The 20291-nt window shown below is 33.3% G+C and overlaps 2 protein-coding genes and 1 long non-coding RNA gene across 3 annotated transcripts; all 3 read left to right on the top strand.

Annotated features, from left to right (window-relative positions):
- The first annotated feature begins 5160 nt into the window (after positions 1-5160).
- On the top strand, positions 5161-6191 carry LOC117780509. Its single transcript, XR_004617087.1, has 3 exons — positions 5161-5262; positions 5320-5915; positions 5969-6191. It is a non-coding gene; the product is annotated as an uncharacterized LOC117780509 (long non-coding RNA).
- Positions 6192-12168: 5977 nt separating this feature from the next.
- LOC117780504 lies at positions 12169-13097 on the top strand. The gene is made up of 2 exons (XM_034617061.1): positions 12169-12272; positions 12492-13097. Exons 1-2 carry the CDS (start codon positions 12206-12208, stop codon positions 12989-12991), a joined length of 567 nt encoding a protein of 188 aa, XP_034472952.1. The 5' UTR covers positions 12169-12205; the 3' UTR covers positions 12992-13097.
- Positions 13098-17353: 4256 nt separating this feature from the next.
- LOC117780772 (ficolin-1-like) lies at positions 17354-18560 on the top strand. Its single transcript, XM_034617421.1, has 2 exons — positions 17354-18251; positions 18310-18560. Exons 1-2 carry the CDS (start codon positions 17620-17622, stop codon positions 18425-18427), a joined length of 750 nt encoding a protein of 249 aa, XP_034473312.1. The 5' UTR covers positions 17354-17619; the 3' UTR covers positions 18428-18560.
- Positions 18561-20291: the final 1731 nt, after the last annotated feature.

The raw sequence follows: 20291 nt of genomic DNA, 5'->3' as shown, positions 1-20291 counted from the left end.
GGCTTCAAATAAACAAGCAATTGGCTTTTACAATATAGCTTTCCATGATGAAAACTGTATATTTTTATTAATTACTTACTGATGTTACAATTAATAAAACTTATAATTGGTGCATTGAAATAATAATAATTCAAAAAGAATCAAAAGATATGAACAAAAAAATGGAATGCAAATCACATTTAATTTACTAAAACTGACTTTTTCAAACTTCGCAATTTTCTCAAAGTGTAAACTTTGACCCCGAAGTTGACCCGAACCGTCTTATTGCACGAATAAAATGTCTCAGTAATGTTGGGTGAAAATTTCAGTCTCCTGGGTCTTATGGTTTGGGCTGGGTAATGATCAGTGAGTCAGTGAGACGGACAAAGAGATTAATTTATACACACACCCACACACAAATTCACACTTATATACGCTTACACACATTTTGGAGTGTCAAATATTTAAATGTCTCATCAAATTGACAATGTTAGAGCAAGTTTTGTATTTGCGTTGACAACTTGCCCAACTAAAATATTTGCATAGGGAAACTTGGGAGACTCGTGACATTTATTGGCCAGGACAGGTCCTTTCCCCTGCCTCCCTCCCTTCTTTCCTTTTTCCTTCTCCTCACTTTCCTCCCTCACCACCTCTGCAATGTCGAGTTGACTGAATATTAATTTCATAATTTTCCACTCGAATGCAAATTTTTGGTGTCGAGTCTTTTTCTATCTCTAATTGACTGACGAATATTTAAAATATGAATTTCAAGTGAAGTTCAGCTGCCTTTCCCCCTCCCTCGTATGCCTTTTTTAATTATGATATGGTTAGCTTAACGATGATGATACTGATGATGATGACGTAAGCGATATTCAAGCAAATGAAGCCTTTGCATTAATCATTCGCAAGTAATTTTGCGGATTTGCATGCGTTGCAGAAAACGATAATTTTCATCCATCATTTTCAAGTGTTTCCGCAGGATTATAATAGTCAGACAGACCGACAGACAGTGAGACAGACAGAGAGCATCCTGTTGCCTTGACTCCAGTTTCAGTTTCAGCTTCAGTCATCCTTCATTCTTCTTCAACTAGCGTTGCACCATGGGATGTTTCCATTAAATTTGGGAAATAATTCGAAACTTAAAACGAAAAACGACTTTTTGGCTTTTATTTTATTTTTAATTAGAAGAAAAGGTGGAAATTATCGTAATGGTTTCATATGCATATATTTTATTTTCTTAGGGTATTCAAAACAAATTCGCAAGATTTTTCGAGAAATAATATAATAATAATCACTTTGTCAAAATATAATTTAATTCGAACAGCTTTATTATACGAATAGCTCCCATTACAACAATGGGTCAAAAATCAGGCTCTTTTTACTTTAGGCTTTTTCAAAAACTTCAAACTGTCTTTACTTTGCCTAATCTTAGCCTTTCGAAACATCTATTTCATAATTTATTGGAATCTTATTCGATTCTGCATCAAAATTGAAAAATTCCGGTTATTTTCCAATACTGTAAATTTTTTGCATACTTTCCTTCTAACCCCTATTCAAAAAAAGTGATTTTGTAAAACTCGATAATTGTAAATCTATGAATTATTGCCAATTGATCGACCACTTAATTGTTTTTGTTTCTGTTCTTCTTATTTTTATCTTAACAAATTTTACATTTTGATCTTAAGTGCTTTTTACAGTTTGAATTTACACCTTTAAACAATACCAATAAAAAAAAGAAAACATAACAATCGTCTACATCGATATTAAAGCAATACCATAACATTATTTTTGAGTTAATGGCACTAAGCTTCTACTATTATAAAAATAACTTTAAAATTAACAAATTTTTTTTTTCTTTAATTTTTATCAACAAGAAACAAATTTTTATTTCATATTTTTTGTCGTAAAGGCTCAAAAAAGAATTTTAACTAATTTATTATTTTATATCTTTTTAACTAATTATTAATTATAAAAAAAAATTACAAATTATAATATAACAATTAATGATCGTTACGGTCCCAGTTATATGAAGTCATATTTAATACACTCATTTCAAAAAAAAAAACATGTCTTTCGTTGACTAAGTATAGAAATCCTGTTTTAAGAAACCATAAAAAAAAAATTATTTTAATAACTTAAATATATATTTAAGTCTTATACATTCGCAAAAAAAGTTCTTTAAAAAATGCCTATTTGTTCTACAGTGCGCTGCAGCTGCACAGGCCTTGTTGTCTGTCTGTGCGTGTGTAAGTGTGTTGTGTGTGTGTTGTATATGTGTGTGAGTGTGTGTGTATGTGTGTGCTCATTATCCTTCATCGTCGTCAATTATTCTTGTAGTACACAGAGCACTTGTCGAGCAGCTTTTGCATTTAGTTGATGAGCTTTCGCCTCGGTTTTTTGGCGACCAGAGCTGCAGTCTCCTCTTGCAACATGCCACATGCCGCATTCCACATGATTTATGCGGCATGCATTGCTCATTTTCTTGGCGCTTTTGTACGGAAACTTGATCAATGACAAAAGCCGCACAGCCAATATGCAGCTCAGTTCAGTTCAGTTGAGTTGAGTTTGCTGCAATTAAATATTACGTATACGCCAGGCTGCTTTTGTCGGCTTGATTGTGCTTGCCACAAGGCTGCAGCAACAATAATAATGAACTTTGATTTCGGCCTACAATAATGACTGTTGCAACATTGTGTGGCTTGCACAAAATACAGTTCGAAAAACCTTCAGATGATTGACGCATTGACTTGATTTCATGTTATGCACGTACGTAAGTGCAACTTGTGGCAACTTGCCACTGCGGTAAATGCAACATGATTTCATCATATTATTGGCCAAATCAAATGTAATTAAACTGTGACAAACTGTGACTGATTTCTCTTCTTAATTCACAATTATGAATTCTACCAATCAAATCTCCCACCAATTTAAATCTCTTAGCTTCTAGAGCAGCATAAAACTATTTTCCCATTTGCTTTTTCGCTGATGAAACATGGAAAATGCAATACGAATTTTTAAGCACGCACCAAACTTTTTCTATATTTTCTCTCTTTTTTTTTTTGGTTTTTTACTTAAGAATAGAGAAGTAGACGAGGCGCAGTTCCAATTACATTTTTGAAGGAAGTAAATACTCTGGTAAAGGAAGCAGCACTCAGTCTAATGGACGGCGGAGAGAGGGAGACAGCGAGAGAGTGAGAGAGGGGGCAAGTTGCAAGTTTGTCATGCGAAAATCATACAAAACTTTGGGTTTTCGTGCGCTCACGAAAAGTAATTGAGGCGGAAATCCCTAATTGGCACCTTCAGCTCAGCTTCAAAAAGAAGAAAAACGATAAGAAAGTCGCGCAGCATGAAGCTAAAGAGGGGAAGAAGAAAGAGAGAGAGACAGCAAAGAAATCAGACCAATAGAAGAAAGCTGTAATCATACCCAAAAATACCATCTTTTCACCTACTTCCACCTCCATTCCATAGAGTAAAATATATATATATTTTCAGTGTTGCTAAGGGTTGTAGAGGGGGGCAGTGGGGGATAGGTGGTGGGCGTGGCACACGTAGTCGCATGCAAATGGGAAAACTTTGCTCATCAGCGCGCACAAATTGAGTGAAATTATCAGTTCAAGTGAAATTTACACTTGAATTTGTCGTCGCTTCTCAACTTGTGGTTGTACTTTATAAAATACCCTCGAATATGCACTAATAAAAATCAAAGGTAACGTTAATGAAATTTATGGCACAGCTGGAAGAAGGTGTACATTATTTTTTTCATTCTTAATGAGCATTCAAACTCGAGACGATTTTTCCCTGTATATCAAGCTGTATTTCTGAATAAATGAGTCTTATAATTCATTTTTGAATACATATATTTTCTATCGCATATTAAACATATTAGTTTAAGTTTATAGTTTTTTTGACTATTACCCAAAAGTTTATGTATATTTAATTTTTACAAACCTTAGGATCAGAAAATATTTAAATCCACTCGGTTTCTCACTCCAGGGAATACTTTTTTAAGGTGTCATGTCTTTTATGTTAAGTAAATACATAATTGTGTTTGTGCAGTAACATCTTGAAATAATTAGTTTTAACAAGCTTACAAAGAAAAACGGAATTTGTAAAAAAATAACAAAATATAAGGAATATAAAAATATTTTTAGAAAAAAGAATATCAAAAATGTGACTTGTGATCAAAGAGTTCTTACTATTATTTTCAGTGTATTAACGTATATTACGCCCACTGTGCAAGTAAAGATGAAAATGATTGCCTTACAGCCAGCTGCTCAAGTTTAGCTCTAAATCCAATTAAACACAAGAAATGCGGAGACAAACATGTGTGTCACATTCTGATTATTTCCCAGCTGAAAAGTGGCAACTGGCGAAAAGCCTTTTGGACTATTTAATGAGCCAACATCTGGGAAATCTGCACAGTTTACAGTTACTAAACATTGGTGCAAATACATAGCCGCACCCAGTTTTTTCAGTTTACGCATAGAAAGAGTGGAGCTAGAAAAATTTTAAGATTACCGCTTGAAAGATCATTAAAAATAGGGGAATAGAGATAATAAACATCGTCACTCTCCATGGAAACTTTTACCGTTATGATTTATTTTTGTTTTATGCAAGGTGCAGAATTATAGCCGCACTTCACCAAATTAAATAATATGCTGAAAAATGTTAACTAATTTATTTATTATTATTAATTTTATTGTTTAGCACGGTTTTATTCAGGGAATAACACCGAAACTGTCCCAGAAACGAACAATTTGAACCCGAACCCATAGCCGCAATAAATAAATTTTTAAGAACCGAAGTGGAAACCAATATTTGTTTCGGTTTGATTTCCTGGATTCATTCTCATAGGTAAGTATTATTGAAAATTATCAACAGTCGAGTTTAGGGAGTATTGACTGTTGTTATTTTTGAATTTACTTCATTTCGATTAAAGAGCTCTTTAAAATTGATATCAATCCTCAGAATCTGATATTGTATGATTACGAGTATTTATACTATCATCTCATAAATATTGTCAACATATACTATATTCATAGATTATATAGTGTTAAATGATAAGAAATTATTGAATTTGCTGTACAAATTTTCGTATAAAAACGCTCCTGAATTTCAGACCAATTCAGTCGGAATTCGGTTAATTACAGTAACAAATATGTTGTCCAGAATAATTTGCATTATTTTAATTATAAGTGGAGTGCTTTCTGATTCTATTCAGAGTGTGGAGTTCAACGAGACAAATGAATTGTATTCTACAAATTCGCAGGTAACCGTATTGGAGTAAGTTTCCTTAACTTGAAATCTATTCAATTTAAATCTAAACTATACTTTTTCCAGAGCGGAGTTACATGGACAGGAAAAGCTAAACAATGATTTAACTAAGGAAGCATCTATGCATAATTTGAGATTTTATGGACGCAATTGTGCTGAGGCTACTGCAAGTGCTAAACATAGTGGAGTGTACGAGATACTTATAGCTAGCTACAGTGAACACCCTTTTAAAGTGGCTTGCGATGTGGACACTAGAGAAGGCGGTTGGACGATCATTCTGCGTCGTTTGGATGGAAGTGAAAACTTTTATCGAAACTGGAACACTTACAAAAGGGTTTCGGGAATTTGGAGGGTGAATTCTTCTTGGGACTCGACAAAATACACGCACTTACAGCAGACTTTAGTCAGGAGCTGCTTGTGATTCTCGAGGATAATGATGGAATTGAAGCATTTGAGACTTATGACAGATTTGGTATCACAGACGAGGATGAACAATATGCTTTAAATACGTTGGGAAAAGCCAGTGGCACAGCTGGTGATTCACTAACATATCATCATACCATGAAATTTACCACATTTGATCGGAAAAATGATAATTGGAATGGGGGAAACTGTGCCGAGTACAGCAATGGCGCCTGGTGGTACGATAAATGTCAACGGAGGTATGATGAAATGTTCATTTGTTTTTCTCTGTTATTAACTTGAATTCTTACAGCAACTTGGCGGGCAAGTATAATAACTTCACACTTCAAAGAGGCGTCAATTGGCATACCTTTCGGGGTCTGAATTATTCCCTAAAAAGTGCCGTAATGATGATACGGCCCAGAAAGTGAATTCGAAGCCTCAATAATCAGCTTTAAGCATTTGAAAACTTGTTAGATTCATTAATCTCAATTAAAATATGCATGTTCTTAGCAGGTAATTACTAATAATTATTTTAATCATTAAAATTAATTTTTACTCTCTTTTTGTTTTATGATGAAATAATTACATTTTTATTTAAAACCATAATATAACTCTTTTTTTTAACAATAATATAACATTAATATTATTTTTCAGTGTTTGCATTAACCATAATAAATATTGAGAAATAACTTTAATTTTTATATTGTGTAAAAATTGATATTAAATATTCATAAAAATAAATATTACTTAAATGAATTTTATAAATTAAAAATGTTTGCTTAATAAATTAAAAATAAGTAAGTTTAATTTCTTAATTAAAAATTAATAATAAATTATGATCGTTACGGTTCCTGTGAAGAAGAAAAAGTTAAGAGAGAGTTATTAACAAAAATCCATCAACATTTTGGCCTACAAGAAATGTTAGCTTCTTGGTTTATCTCTCTCCCTCTATTTTTCTCTCTCTCTCTCCCTCTCTCTCTCTCTCTCTCTCTGTCTCTGTTCCAAAGTCTCTTTTGGGCCTTTTGTTCAAGTCATGCTTCATGTCTGTGGAGCACTTAGCATTATTGCATTGCAAGCAAATGGATCGAAGTGAATAGAATTGAATTATTTGGCAGAAGATGGAGCGAGAGAGATTGAGAGTGGGTGGATTGTGTTAGGGTTGCCACCCATTCGCTTAAATGTAATTAAATTCGTCGCACTCCGCCAAATGATTTTCTCTATTGAGCTTAACTCATCGTTGAGGTCGTCAAATGGATTGATTTATGATGATGTCGTTGCCTTTGGCTTAGGCTCCAACTCAGCCCCCCTTTTGACACCGCCCCTGTTACCCCCCTTGCCCCTTGACCCACCACTGCCTGACGAGGCATCACATAATAAATTGTCCTCTTCTGTGTCCTTTCACACACGATGACAGGCACAACTCACACACACACACACACACACACATGAGTTGAGTTTTCTCACTTGCTGCAGATTTGAAAATTAATTTGGAAAACTTTTGACTTTTGGCTCTCGGTCGCATATCGCAGTGCGTTATTTATATTTATATTTATTATTTAATTTTCTTTTTGTTATGTACTTTTGCCGTTTGCTTTGCTCCTTTACTTTGTTTTCTTTCATTCTCTCTTTTTACGCTTGACTGCCGCTGTGTTCGCCTCTAACAGTATACCCTGTAATCAGAAAGTGCATGCTGGTTTGACAAAATTACATGTAAACTAAGAAAAAACCTCAAAAAACCAAAACCTTTTAGTTTTTTTTCATTCTGATATTACTTAGTTCAAACTACCCTTTACATTTTGAAAGTAGGGTATGCATAGTCAACGTAACTCTGAATAAGCGTGTTATCTGTCTCAATGAACAATATCAAATCGAATTAAATATAGACTTCAGTACGGGTTTTGTTTATCGGTTACGCAAAGTCTTTGTATATTGGTTTTGAAACGGTAACCGTTCCTTTTTCTTTTGTATATTTTGGTTTCGAAATACCGGTAAGATTAAAAAAAAAATAAAAACAAAATAGTTGTGAAAATGTTAAAATAGTCGTTAATATAGAAGCAGAAATTCATTAAATTCTAAATTAAAAAATAATTGAAAATTCAAATTCAAATTAAGGTCACTTATCGGTTATTTCGGTTTGAATAATTTCGGATTTTGGCTTTTGGATAATAAACAAAATTACGGTTACTAATTATAAATAATATTTAGTAATACCAGCACAGATATTTCATAAATTCGAGAGTATCCATAAGTCGTACAACTCGAATGCTGCTATTTGGCTACGTTGACGGCAAAGTTTAATTTTTATTGTTGTTTGACTTTGTTAAATGATTTTTATTGCCTTTTTGCTTTGCTTGTATTTTTTGTGCGACGCGAAGTAGAAGAAGACGAAGGCGAAGCCTTTGTAAGAATTTAATAAAACTGCTGCTGGGGACCATATTGCGAGGCAAACAAATGCACAATGGAGGACGAGAGCCAAAGCCAAACAATTTCGTCCCTTTTGCATCCTCTGGCCATTTATTGAAATCTTGTTTCGTCCCCGCCTTAAGATATATGAGTACCATTTGATTGTGCCCCAAAAAAGTGGTTTGCCAAAATCCCGAAATGTTTGCCAAATGTCAAATGCAAAAAAATAAAAGAAAATAACCTAAATTTGCTTCGTATTTCATTCAGCCCACTCTGTGTGTAATCAAATTGAATCAGGTAATAACTAAAAAAATAAAAAGGAAGCAGTCAAGACTGGTAACTTGGCCAAAAGCCACAACAAAGTAAACCAAACCAATTTGTAATCACGCCGTGTGCACATATTTCTTACATCAAACTCTTCATAAGACTCCCTCTTTCTCTTTTTCCCCTTTCAACTTCCAAAAGTTACCACAATAAAGGCTCTCAGGCACTTGGATCTCAAGTGTTTGACGCTGTTGTTCAAACAACTTCACAGCGAAAAAGAGGTGCAAATTAAATTTAATTTCGAGACGCCAAAACTTATTTAACTGCATACTTTGAACTTTTCAGAATGTACAACTTTCATCATTTGACGGGCATCTTCAGTTTGCCAGTAAATTATGAAGCAAACTTTATAAATTTCACACGAAATGCATTAAAGCAACTTTAAAGATCAGAGAAAAGAGCTTTTTACAAATTAATTTCAAATATAGCTACATGAAACATTTTAGAAAATATTAAATTTGAATAAAGCATATATATACTCGATATCTAAGCTTTATAAGCTAATGGATTGGATTAATCTGGTAAAATCATTTTATTTATTTAATAAACGTCAGTTGAGCAAAAGTAATTAAAAAATTTAAAATCCAACTAAGAATTATTATTGGAAATAAATATAATTAAAAGTAATATATACATTTAAAGTGACAACTGAAAAGATAAAAAAGAAGTGAAATATTAAATACGAAAAAAATGTGTAATAATGAAAAAGAAAAAATGTGATTTTCGGGATAATCTGTTTATAGTAGATTTGTATTAAAGGAGTTTTGAAAGTAGGTGTAAAGCGCTTTTAGAACAGTAGAATAGGCTGCGTATAAAATTATAAATTGAATAAAAATTTCATTAATAGAATAATAATGATAATAAAAATATAATTTAATGAAACAAAACTAATAATAAGCTTTTAGGCAATAATATGCTTTAATTAAGTTAAATGAAAGCTGTAACACTCAATTAAACCGGATATAAAGAGTTCTTTGCCGACTGAAAATAGAATAGGCATAAAATGTAATCTAGCTTTTGTCGCATTATTTATTGTCATGATTATTAATGACTGGGCTGCTTAATTTGAATAATGTGACATTTAACAAATTACGGTTATCCAATTGGAGCTGATGTCAAATGGGATTTGTGCATTTCAACTGTCAATTACAGGATTGCAGAGTTGCATTCAAACTGGAAATGCAGTGAGAGAAGAGGAATGGGGCTGGAAAATGGGAAAATGGACTCACTCCATGATTTGTGGCCAACAAATTGAACTGGCTTCTATAAATGACTGTCGAGCTCATCAAAGCTAGATTAGAGAGACAACAAATGATGAGTCTCCATCCCACTCTCTTCTGTCTCTCTCTTATATAACTCTCCCTTTCAGTTCTACTTTAGTGTTACGAGTGCAGTTGTGTCAACTGTTTTGTTATGGATGCTTGCATCACAGCACTCTGATAATATATCTTCTCTTTCTATAAAAGTACCAAGGGCGTAGACAAGGGGGAGAGTATCTCTTGGACATTGTCCATTAAAATCGGTCAAGACATAAAAAAGTTATCACAGTTTGATGTTTCAAAGGAAGGGTCAAGGTCAAGAAATAAGTTAGGAAATTTTATGCAGAAACAAACTAGAGGACAAATATTGACAAAATTGACATTTTGCAAGGAAAACGATTGTATATTGACAAAGTTATGACAGTTTGAACTTTTCGAAAAAGTGTCAAAGGAAAAGGGAAAAAATTGACAGTGATTGAAAAAATTTAATTTTTCATGCAGAGTCAAATTAGAGTTGAGTTGTCGACTATTCAATTAAATCGATTTGCCTAATTTGATTGATCGTGAGAGAAATAATAGAGTTAAAGTAGCTAAAAATCGAGCTTTCAATTTTTCAATGTTTTTTTACATCACTTGTAGTAATTATGAAAATATATATAAGAGATAATAGAAATCTAGATATTTAACAATGTCGGTCATAGAATTTATCAAATACTAACAATATCATAATTTATAACTTATAGCAAGTAATAATGTTTATTGGTATATTTAATACAAATACAATACAAATATCTAAAATATATTTCATGCCGTTATATACAATGTAAAAATGTATTAATTTTCATAAAATTATTTTGAAATTTAAAAATATTGTTTGCTCCCCCTTCGTGGGAATCTAACTACCCCCCTGATAAGTGCCCTGCAGACTGCAGCGGATTTGAGAGAGTGAAGGAAGAGAGAGGCAGGCCAATTGTATACAATGTACGAGTACGCATTGCGTCATTGCGAGAAAGATAGAGAGATACGCCCCATTGTTTTGGCTGAAACAAAGCCCAAGCACTGCGTCAGTTGCTTTGGTTATAGTTTTAATCTCACTAATGGCACCCGACTATGGGGACAACAGATAATAGACAGCAGCCAGTAGACAGTAGACAGAAGACCAACAATTGTGTGCTCTGCAGCTTACAAAATCAAAAAAGACCTATGCGAAATGCTCCTCAGTTCTCCTTAAAAATGGGAGCAACCTCATGTCAAAAGGTCGCCCCTAAAGAAACTCGCATGTCAAAGTAAAACTGTACAAACAGAGACGAGAAAAGCGTAAGTACAAAAAAAAAAACATTTTCAGGTGGAAATTATGACCCAGAAACCCTAGAATTTCTCAAGTAAAGTTTTTTATATTTTTAAACAATAATGCATGGGTTTTTATTGCCGTTACTTTCGAGCCGTAAGAAATTCTAAAAGACTTTTTGTTAAATAAAGAGTATTACCTAGCCTAACTATATTATTTTTACTTAATAATAACATACAGTAAAGGGTAACTTCTAGAGGTTACTTAAATTACTAAATTACACGGTATTTTCAAGTCGGGAAATCCGAGGTAATATCTTTAACAAATAAAATTAATTAGATATTAAATTAATGATTTAACAAAAACTACTGTCATTGATTTATTGATTGATATCAATTTGGTAAATTCAAATAATTCCATAGGGTATTTCAAAGTCGACTACATTGTTAAAGGTTAATATTTAAACAATGCCACAAGAGTCACGTCAAATTGAATGAAAAGAAATTTTTATTCAGTTGCAAATGACTCGTGAAATAAATTATATATTTTACTCTTCCTATTCGATTCATAAGTGTGAATGCACACAAATTGTTTGAGTGTGAGTCACCCAAGCTTATCAATGAACATGGTCATGAATAATAAGTATTTGCTTGGCAAACAATACTGAGAGCTCCGTAGAAATCTTAGTGTTTCCATTTGACGATTATTTTGATTAAGATCACTGGGACTTTGTACTGCTTATATAATTATTGTTAAGAAGCGACAACTTGATTTAATGACCTAAAATTAATGAATTACTAGTGAATTTAATGTTAGTAATATTACGAAAAATTTAATCTTTTAGTTCCAATCAAATCGGATACCTATAGTAAATTTATATCTGTTAAATTAATAATTTTCTTATTTTTTAGTTACATTGATAAAGTGTTCTTTTTTGGAACGTTTCAGATTTCTAGGGTATTAAACGTTTCACAAACTGCTCACAGTTATTTTCGCTTGGGGCCTGATTCAGGTTCTGATTCAGATGATAATAATAGTTGAGTAATTCCCTGTCAGAACTTGAACTCTGATATTGTTAGTATACTTACAACATACTGAGTATTCATGGTATAACAGCTATTTTGAGCACTATTGACTTTGAGATTCCTCACGTATCTATTTGTGAGCTATGACGTCATCGGGGCAACGTGTGAAATCGTATATTTAAGTTGAAAGGCAACAACTCAGATCGACAGTCGTCGTTCAACTTCTTGGCCATAAACGGGTTTAAGCCATGCATCTGAAAATACTGTTCGCAATTTCGCTGCTTACTGCTTTTGCATTGGGCAATTGCATTATACGTTAGTATACAAACTTTACACTGAAAAAATATGATTGAAAATCAATGAAGTATTTTAAAACTTTTTTTTATGTATTTTTCACTAAAATTTTTCTTATTTAAAAAGAAAACTTTTATCTAAAACAAGATTGTAAATATTAAAATTCGGATTTTTATATCAGTGTAAAAAATTCTCGCCATTTAAACACCTTACTGACATTACAAATTATATTTTTTTCAGATCCAAAGCCAGCACCCCGATATAATCCAGATTTCACATTTCCCACAGACACAGCTCCAAGTCGTCAATTACCAATTTGGGATTGGCCAATTCTGAGTAACAATGTTGGATCACATCGAGTGAGACGAAAGGCCCCACAGCCTACAAATCACATTGAACAGCTTAACAGATGCTATGAATATGAGGAACATGGAGCGTATTCTCATTCTCGTCTACTACTTATTTGGTACAGTTCAGAAAAAGACTTAAACTCACTGCAATATCTCCGTAATATTCTGGGTAATGATCTTGAGCTTCCTAAACTGGTCTATACCCTTAGACGAATCAAGATGGAGCCCAACAAAGTGCTCTTTGAAATGTCTAAAAATTTGGATGCCTACAAGGTGCTTCAAAATTATTGCAAACTTTATGAAAAAATCTTGGAATATCGTTCCCAGGGCTATGACGAACCAGCTCTGACCTATGAAATTCTACACACAGATCAAGATTTCTATGATTAAAACTAAAGACGAGTTGTATTATTAAGTTAGTTCAATTTATAGAAGTTAATAGGAAATGTAAATTATTTATTTTTTTATTCTAATATAATAGACCTTAAATTTTAGACATGTCATTTATTTTACTGTATAGAATCTTTTTCAGATTTTATTTAAGAACAATTTTGTGAGAACTCGACCGATTCTTAAACGGAGTGTCATTTATACCATTTATTGGCCTTTAAAAAAAATTCTACATTCAAAATTATGCATTGATTCATTGTGTTTTTCGAAAAATCAGGATTTTAAATCTCAAGTTTTAATTTGAATCAAATTCATATGTCACAATTAGTATACAACAACACTTTCAATTTGATTTTGAGACATTATATTTTGTTGTAAAAAATTATGTCAAATGGGACAAATATTTTGAATTGTTAATTTGCTAAGTCAAAGGTTTGACTTATTTCAAACTTTCATAAATTTGACAAAACAAACCCGATTTTCAAGCGGAATGTCATTTTGATCATGGTTTGGCCTCTGCATTCATTCTGCATTCATATTTTATTAAATTCGAAAAAAAAATATTTTTTCTCATACTCGATTTCGAAGCTAAGGGTCCCCCCTTTGGAGTTTTGAAAATTGAAAATTTGAAATCCTAAGTTTTCACTTTTAATCAACTCCTTATATCATAATTAGTATAAAACAACACTTTAAACTTGATTCTGAGACCTTTCATTTTTTTTGTAAAATGTCATGTCAAATCGGATAAAAATTATGACTTGTAAAGTTGCTAGATCCAAGGTCTGACCAACTTCATACACTCATAACTTTGGCCCAACTTAACCGATTTTCAAGCGAAATGTCTTTTTAATCATGGGTTGGCCACTTAATTAATTCTGCATTCAAATTTTTTTGAATTTCGTGGAAAAAGTTATTTTTCGCGAGATTTGATTTCGATGCTAAGGGTCCCCTCTTTGGAAATTTAAGACATAGCTATACTAAATTTCAGCCGATTTTTGAGTAAAATGACATTTTGGTCATGGTTCTTTGATCAAAATGGTACCTCGGATTGACTCCCATTTTTGTGCTTAAATTTTGTTTACATCTTTTTCCCATTAAAAGAAATTTTTTATTTAAAATTTATTGAATGTAAGAGTAGTGGGTTAATAAATCAGGAAGCCCATTTATGTATTATTTAAAATTATTTAAATTTAAAGTATTAAATATGTAGTGTTGTCATTTGAGAGTCATAAATCAATTTAAGCCTGTGCCTAAATAAATTGTTTGAAAGCTTTTGCTACCTGATTCGATCTGATCGTGGGGGCATGAGAACTAAATGCAATTAAGCTTTGTGCAACATGCAACGTGCAACGTCCAGAACGCATTTTGGCCCAGCATGTCCCGGGTTCATAGTCGTTTATTGATGTTGTTGTTTTTGTATTAACTATGCTTGGTTCCCTTCCCCTCTCTCCCCTCTCTACACTCTTTCCCGTCCTTCGCCTGTTGGCCTTGTTGTCGAGCTGGTTGCCTGCGCTGTTGTACACGGCCACAAATAGTAGGAAATGGGCGAGCGCAGCTTTACAATTTACACATTAATTATGAGCAGACATGTGTTGGAGGCGTATGCACAGCTTGAAGAGGCAGGAGAAGCAGCAGGAGCAGCAGGAGGAACAGCAGCTGGAATCGGGACCTGGTCGCGGTAACAGGTGCCTACTGTTGTTGCCGCCTGAAAGTATGCAAATGCAGGCAAAGCAAAATATGCCCCCTGGCTGTTTTATGGTAGCGAATTAATGAACGTTGCAAACGACGACGATGCACGATGTACTATGGGATCAAATAAGAAAACAAGTAACAAATATCCAGTTTTACCAAGTCACTTTTTTAAAAGTGTCAAAGAGAAAGTGAGGAAACAATGGACAGTGAGGGACAAAAAATTTAATTATTCAATTTTGGTGCAGAATCAAAATAGAAGTCAAATAATGATCAAATTGACATTCCGCAAATAAATCGGCTGTGTTTCGATTAAGTTATGACAGTTTGAAGTTTTTTAAATAGTTTCAAGTGCAAATTAAGAATAAAATAGCAGTGATCGAAAAAATTTAAATGTTCCAATTTTGATGCAGACATAAAATATATGACCAATAATGACCAAATTGAAATTTCATAATGAAATCGGTTGTGTTATGACAAAGTTATGACAGTTCGAAGCTTTAAAAGAAGGGTCAAGGAATATGTTAGGAAAAAATAAACAGTGACAAAAACTTTTGATGCAGAATAAAAATAGAGGCCAATTAATGATAAAATTGACATTCCGCTTGGAAATCGGTTGATATTTAACAAAGTTATGACAGTTTAAAGTTTTTGAAAAAGTATTAAAGAGAAAATGTGGAAATAAGACAGTTATTTACTGAACTACTATATAAAAGCGATAAGTTCCATGGCGAAAGAAGAAAGTAATCTAAATAATTGTTGCTGATCTGTGACGTCTTCTTGTATATTTTAAATACATAGCAACGATTACAATTTTCACTTGTACTTAATAAAGAAATTCAACATATTTTTTAAGTCGAATACAAATTTGTAGTTTGACCAACAAGATTTAAGTAAACTCTGCAATTCTTTATTTCAAAAGTTAAATTAAAAACTTTTTACATATTCAAAGCATCTATATTATTTAAAGCTCAATATATTCCTTTTGCAACGTATTATGAAAAATGGCCCCACTGTGCATCGGGGGGAATGGAGAGAGGGCGGCGTAGGGTCATTATTTTGCTTCTGGATGCCTACGCATAACAGGTTGGTTGGCTGCATGCGGTCGGTGCTCGGGTTTTCTGGTGCTCGGGTTCTCTGGTTTACTGGTCTCGGGTTCTGTTTCTTGTTTTGCATGCCTCCGTGTGCAATAACAGCAATAATTTATCACCCCGGTCAAAATTATGCATGGACTCAATTGTGCGTGAAATTAAATTTTAAGCGCAAACAAGAAATCGACTTGTCCGTCGACTCTCGCCCTGTTTACTCCAATAATTTGGCTAATTTCAGCAGTGAAGCATTGCCCCCTTGTTGCCCCTTGTTGTGCACTGACCCATTGTCATGTTGCACATGATAATTGAAAATATTTCAAATTGCTTATCCGATGCTACCTGATGGTCAAAGGCAATTAATGGACAACCAAATGCACTTTGTGGGAGGGTCGACGTCAACATAATTAAATCGACTTGGCAGATAGTATTAAGTTAAGGTTCTTAAGGCGAAATTAAAAGAGATTTGAATATATATTATACAATTGCACTTCTTTATAGTATCTTCTACTAAGATTAACTTTTCCTATTATAAATTTAATTTAAGTCAGTTTGCTGAGCTAAAAGATAGCATATTTTTAAAATATATACAATTGTTAAAAATTCAGTTTCGAAATAAAACGATAAAAAATCACTGAGGACAGCAGTTCGCGCTAGTGAAAATTTTTTTTAAAATATGAAATACATTTAACAACTAAATTTATATATTTTACTATTTGCCTGCATTAATGATAAAGTTACAATGTCAAAAGAAAAAGCAATTGCAAAAATTTCTAATATCCCACAAAAAAACCACTACACGAGGTAAAAGTCTAGTGACGAAAACAATTTCTAGCCCCAATATTTCTGATATCCAATTTTGTGACGAACAAAATTCAATTTAATCTAAAAATGTTAAATAAAATATATGGGAGCAAATAGGGTGAGCTTCTTTGTACATAAAAATTACTTTTTGCGCAGTGCCGAATGCCAATTTTGTTTCGTCACATTTTAACGTGGGGTTGTTAAACTTACCATATTTTGTTGTTCTTGAGTTCCCAGAATTCTAAATGAATTAAAATATAAGCCCAAAAGCATTTATAATAACCCAAAACTTAGAGATGAAAGTTCAAGTGTCAGCTCAGCTATCAGTTCCGCTTTCAGCTATAGCTATAGCCTGCACTTTCCCCAACAGATGTTGCTCAACCATTTCTTACAGTGTGTAAGAAACCCAACTGTTCGCATTTCTGTCTTCATGTGTTATCACTCTGTGTGTGTATTGGTGAGTTCAAGTTACTGATATGACGTGTTCCTTGCCTTGACCATCACTGAACTAGATTTGAAAAAAAAAACAAAAACACACTGTATGGGTAAATTTTATTCCAATCCGCTAGCAATCAATAAAAAACATGAAATCTTGTGGGTCAACCACAAAAACAGCGACACTGATAAGTATACATGCACATGGATTGCATAATCGCAAATAGCTTTAGAATTGTTTTCTTCTACCCAAGTCAAATTTGGACTCAGTCAGTCTTTAAATTTATTCTGTATTGATCAGTCGGAAAATGTTGCCAAAAAATTATTTGTGTAATCCTTGTGTTGAATCAATTCTTATCGTTCTCTAACGCAACTCTAATTCCCCAACGTAATGAAACAAACTTAATTCAATCAACAAGAGGGGACATTGAATCTCTACGAGCTGAACTGGAGAAGCTGAAGAATGAAGGAGTTAATAAGGAATCTGATATTCAACAACTTAGAGCCGATTTTCGGTCTCTAAGTGCCGAGCTGGAGAAGCAGAAACCGGAGTTAGTTCAATTGAAACAAGACGGCACTAACAGGCAGGTGGAAATTCAACTTCTAAAAGCGATGATGGAACAACAGCAGAAATTCGAGGTGGACAACCAATCTCTCCGCGCGGAACTCGAACGGCAAAGAGAGATAACAGATGGACTTGTTAAGGCCTTGAATAAACACAATACGTGGCTTAGCCCATCCAATTGCGCCGAGGCTAAATTAAGTGGGATCTACGAAACAGTTCTTCCCAACTTTATAAGTCAACCCTTTAAAGTGGCCTGCGATGCTTTAACTCATGGAGGAGGATGGACAGTCATCCTGAGGAGGTTGGGTGGCAGTGTCAACTTTTATCGAAATTGGAATCAGTACAAGACTGGATTTGGAGATCTGGGTGGAGAATTCTTCTTAGGTTTGGATAAAATATACGCACTAACTGCTGAGAGGAAACAAGAGCTACTTGTAGTGCTTGAGGATTTCAACGGAGTTGAAGTATTCGAGTCGTATGATGCCTTTGCAATTGGCAACGAGGATCAACAATATGCGTTACACACTCTGGGAAAAGCCAGTGGAAGTGCTGGTGATTCCCTCAGAAGACAAGAGGGCCAAAAATTTACCACCTATGATCGGGACAATGATATTAATGTTGATATAAACTGCGCCCAGGAATTCACTGCTGCCTGGTGGTACGAAAAATGTCACGACAGGTATGATGGATTGCTAATTGTTTTTCAACGCTTCGTTTCATAACTTGAATTCTTACAGTCATTTGTTGGGCAAATATAACGAACCTGCCTGGGGCAAGGGCGTCAATTGGGATACTTTTCGAGGTCCGAGGTACTCCCTGAAAAAAGCCGTTATGATGATAAGACCGAAGAAGTGAATTCGAAGCATCCACATTATGAAGAGCTGTTCTACTCGTATCGATTTAATTTGAAGACTTGGCAGATTCCTTAATCTTTATTTAATTTTGTATAATTTTACAGAAATAAAATAAAAGCATTTACCTCTCTCTATTTCTTTCTCTTCCATTTTCTTCATATCGCTCTCTCTTTCTTGTTTTCCAGTTTAGCTGCAGGGTATCTCACAGTTGTGCACTTTCGACCAGACCTTGTTTAATATGTTTTTGATTACTCTTATGTATGTACATACATATGTGTTTCATATGTGAAAATTAAAAAAATAACTTCACGCTAGTGACGAAAGCAGCACGAAGGGTGCGAAAGCAATATATACAGCTAATTTGGAAAAGCTGCTATGACTGTCCGATCAGATCAAACGAAATTTGGCATTCGGCACTGCGCAAAAAGTACTTTTTGAAGAAGCTTACCCTCTTTTCGTACAGTGCAATGCCAATTTTCGTTTTTTTATTATTAATTTTTATTTTTATATTAAACTCAATTTTGTTCGTCACAAAATTGGATATCAGTAATTTTTCGGCTAGAAATTGCTTTCGTCACTAGACTTTTACACTGTCTTTGAACTTTAGAAAAATCATTTTTATTTTATTTTCCAAAATAAAACTGTTATAATTATTATTTAAAAATTTATTCGTTTTAAGCTATTTAAATTCCCATAATTAATTTAAAAACTTTATTTTAAAAAAAAAATAAATTCAATTAATTTTAAAAATTATTAAATTCGAAGCAAAGCGATATTCAAATAATTAAGACACACATAAACATAGTTTTATTCAAATAAAAGAAAATTACCTTATAAATGTTATGGTATAAAGCTGTAAAGAAATATATTTTCTGATTTTAAATTCCTTGTTCCATTTATAAATATACAATTCTTATTTATATGCTTAGCAAATACATGTAAATATCATTTTTAACTTTCATAATTTATGTTTAAAGCTAATCAATTTTGAAATTTAATATATTCGTTGCTTTTATACATCTTTCAACATTTTTTATTGTTGAGAAAGACAAGTGGTTGTTCTCTAAAATATAGTAATAATAGAAATAATTAATTCATTTCAGCTCTTTTATAAAAATGTATAAGACAAACAATTGATTGATGAACTAAATTTGATTGGTTTTGACAAATTCTTTTCTAGTTCATGCACTTTAAGACACTAATTTGACTTTAAATTGACAATCAGCTCTTCAATTTGGTTTGGAAAATATTTTTCTGTAAAAATGTTTGGGAAATGTGGAAAATGCAAAGTTTTTGGATTGGATTTTTGTCGCCAAAGTTGCATTGATTGCTTTAAAAATAATTTATTGAGTCAATTGACTTTTGCAGTGAAGTCTTTGCAAATAAACGCAATGCAATCTCAACTTACAATCGCCATGGGAAATGTGTGTGGCTGTGTGTGTGTGTGTATATATTGACTCTACAAGAGGCAGTCGTTAGAAAGAGAAAGAGAGAGAGAGAGAGACACAGAGAACTGAAATAAACCTAAGTGCTTTGTGTGTGCTATCCTTAGTTTAGTTCAATTTGAAATTTATTGCGGCTGGAGTTCGTGCACATGGCAAGTTAAAGCATCGGTTACATGATTCATTCACATGAATAGACTCACACACACACACACATACTCATGCTCATACACAGACACTCATCTTACACAATCCTTTACAAGTTTCGAGAGTCTGGCCAACCAAAATATAGTACTAAAGCTGAGTCACACATGTCAATCCAATTTCATGATGACCGTCACAAAAACAGACCAAGACAGAGGTTGAGGTTGAAGTTGAGGCCTACAGTCCTCTGGTATTGTTTAGATTGGGAACAGCAAAGAG

The sequence above is a fragment of the Drosophila innubila genome (genome assembly GCF_004354385.1).
Source record: "Drosophila innubila isolate TH190305 chromosome 2L unlocalized genomic scaffold, UK_Dinn_1.0 4_B_2L, whole genome shotgun sequence".
Lineage (NCBI taxonomy): Eukaryota > Metazoa > Arthropoda > Insecta > Diptera > Drosophilidae > Drosophila > Drosophila innubila.
This window is presented reverse-complemented; position numbering and strand designations above follow the sequence as displayed.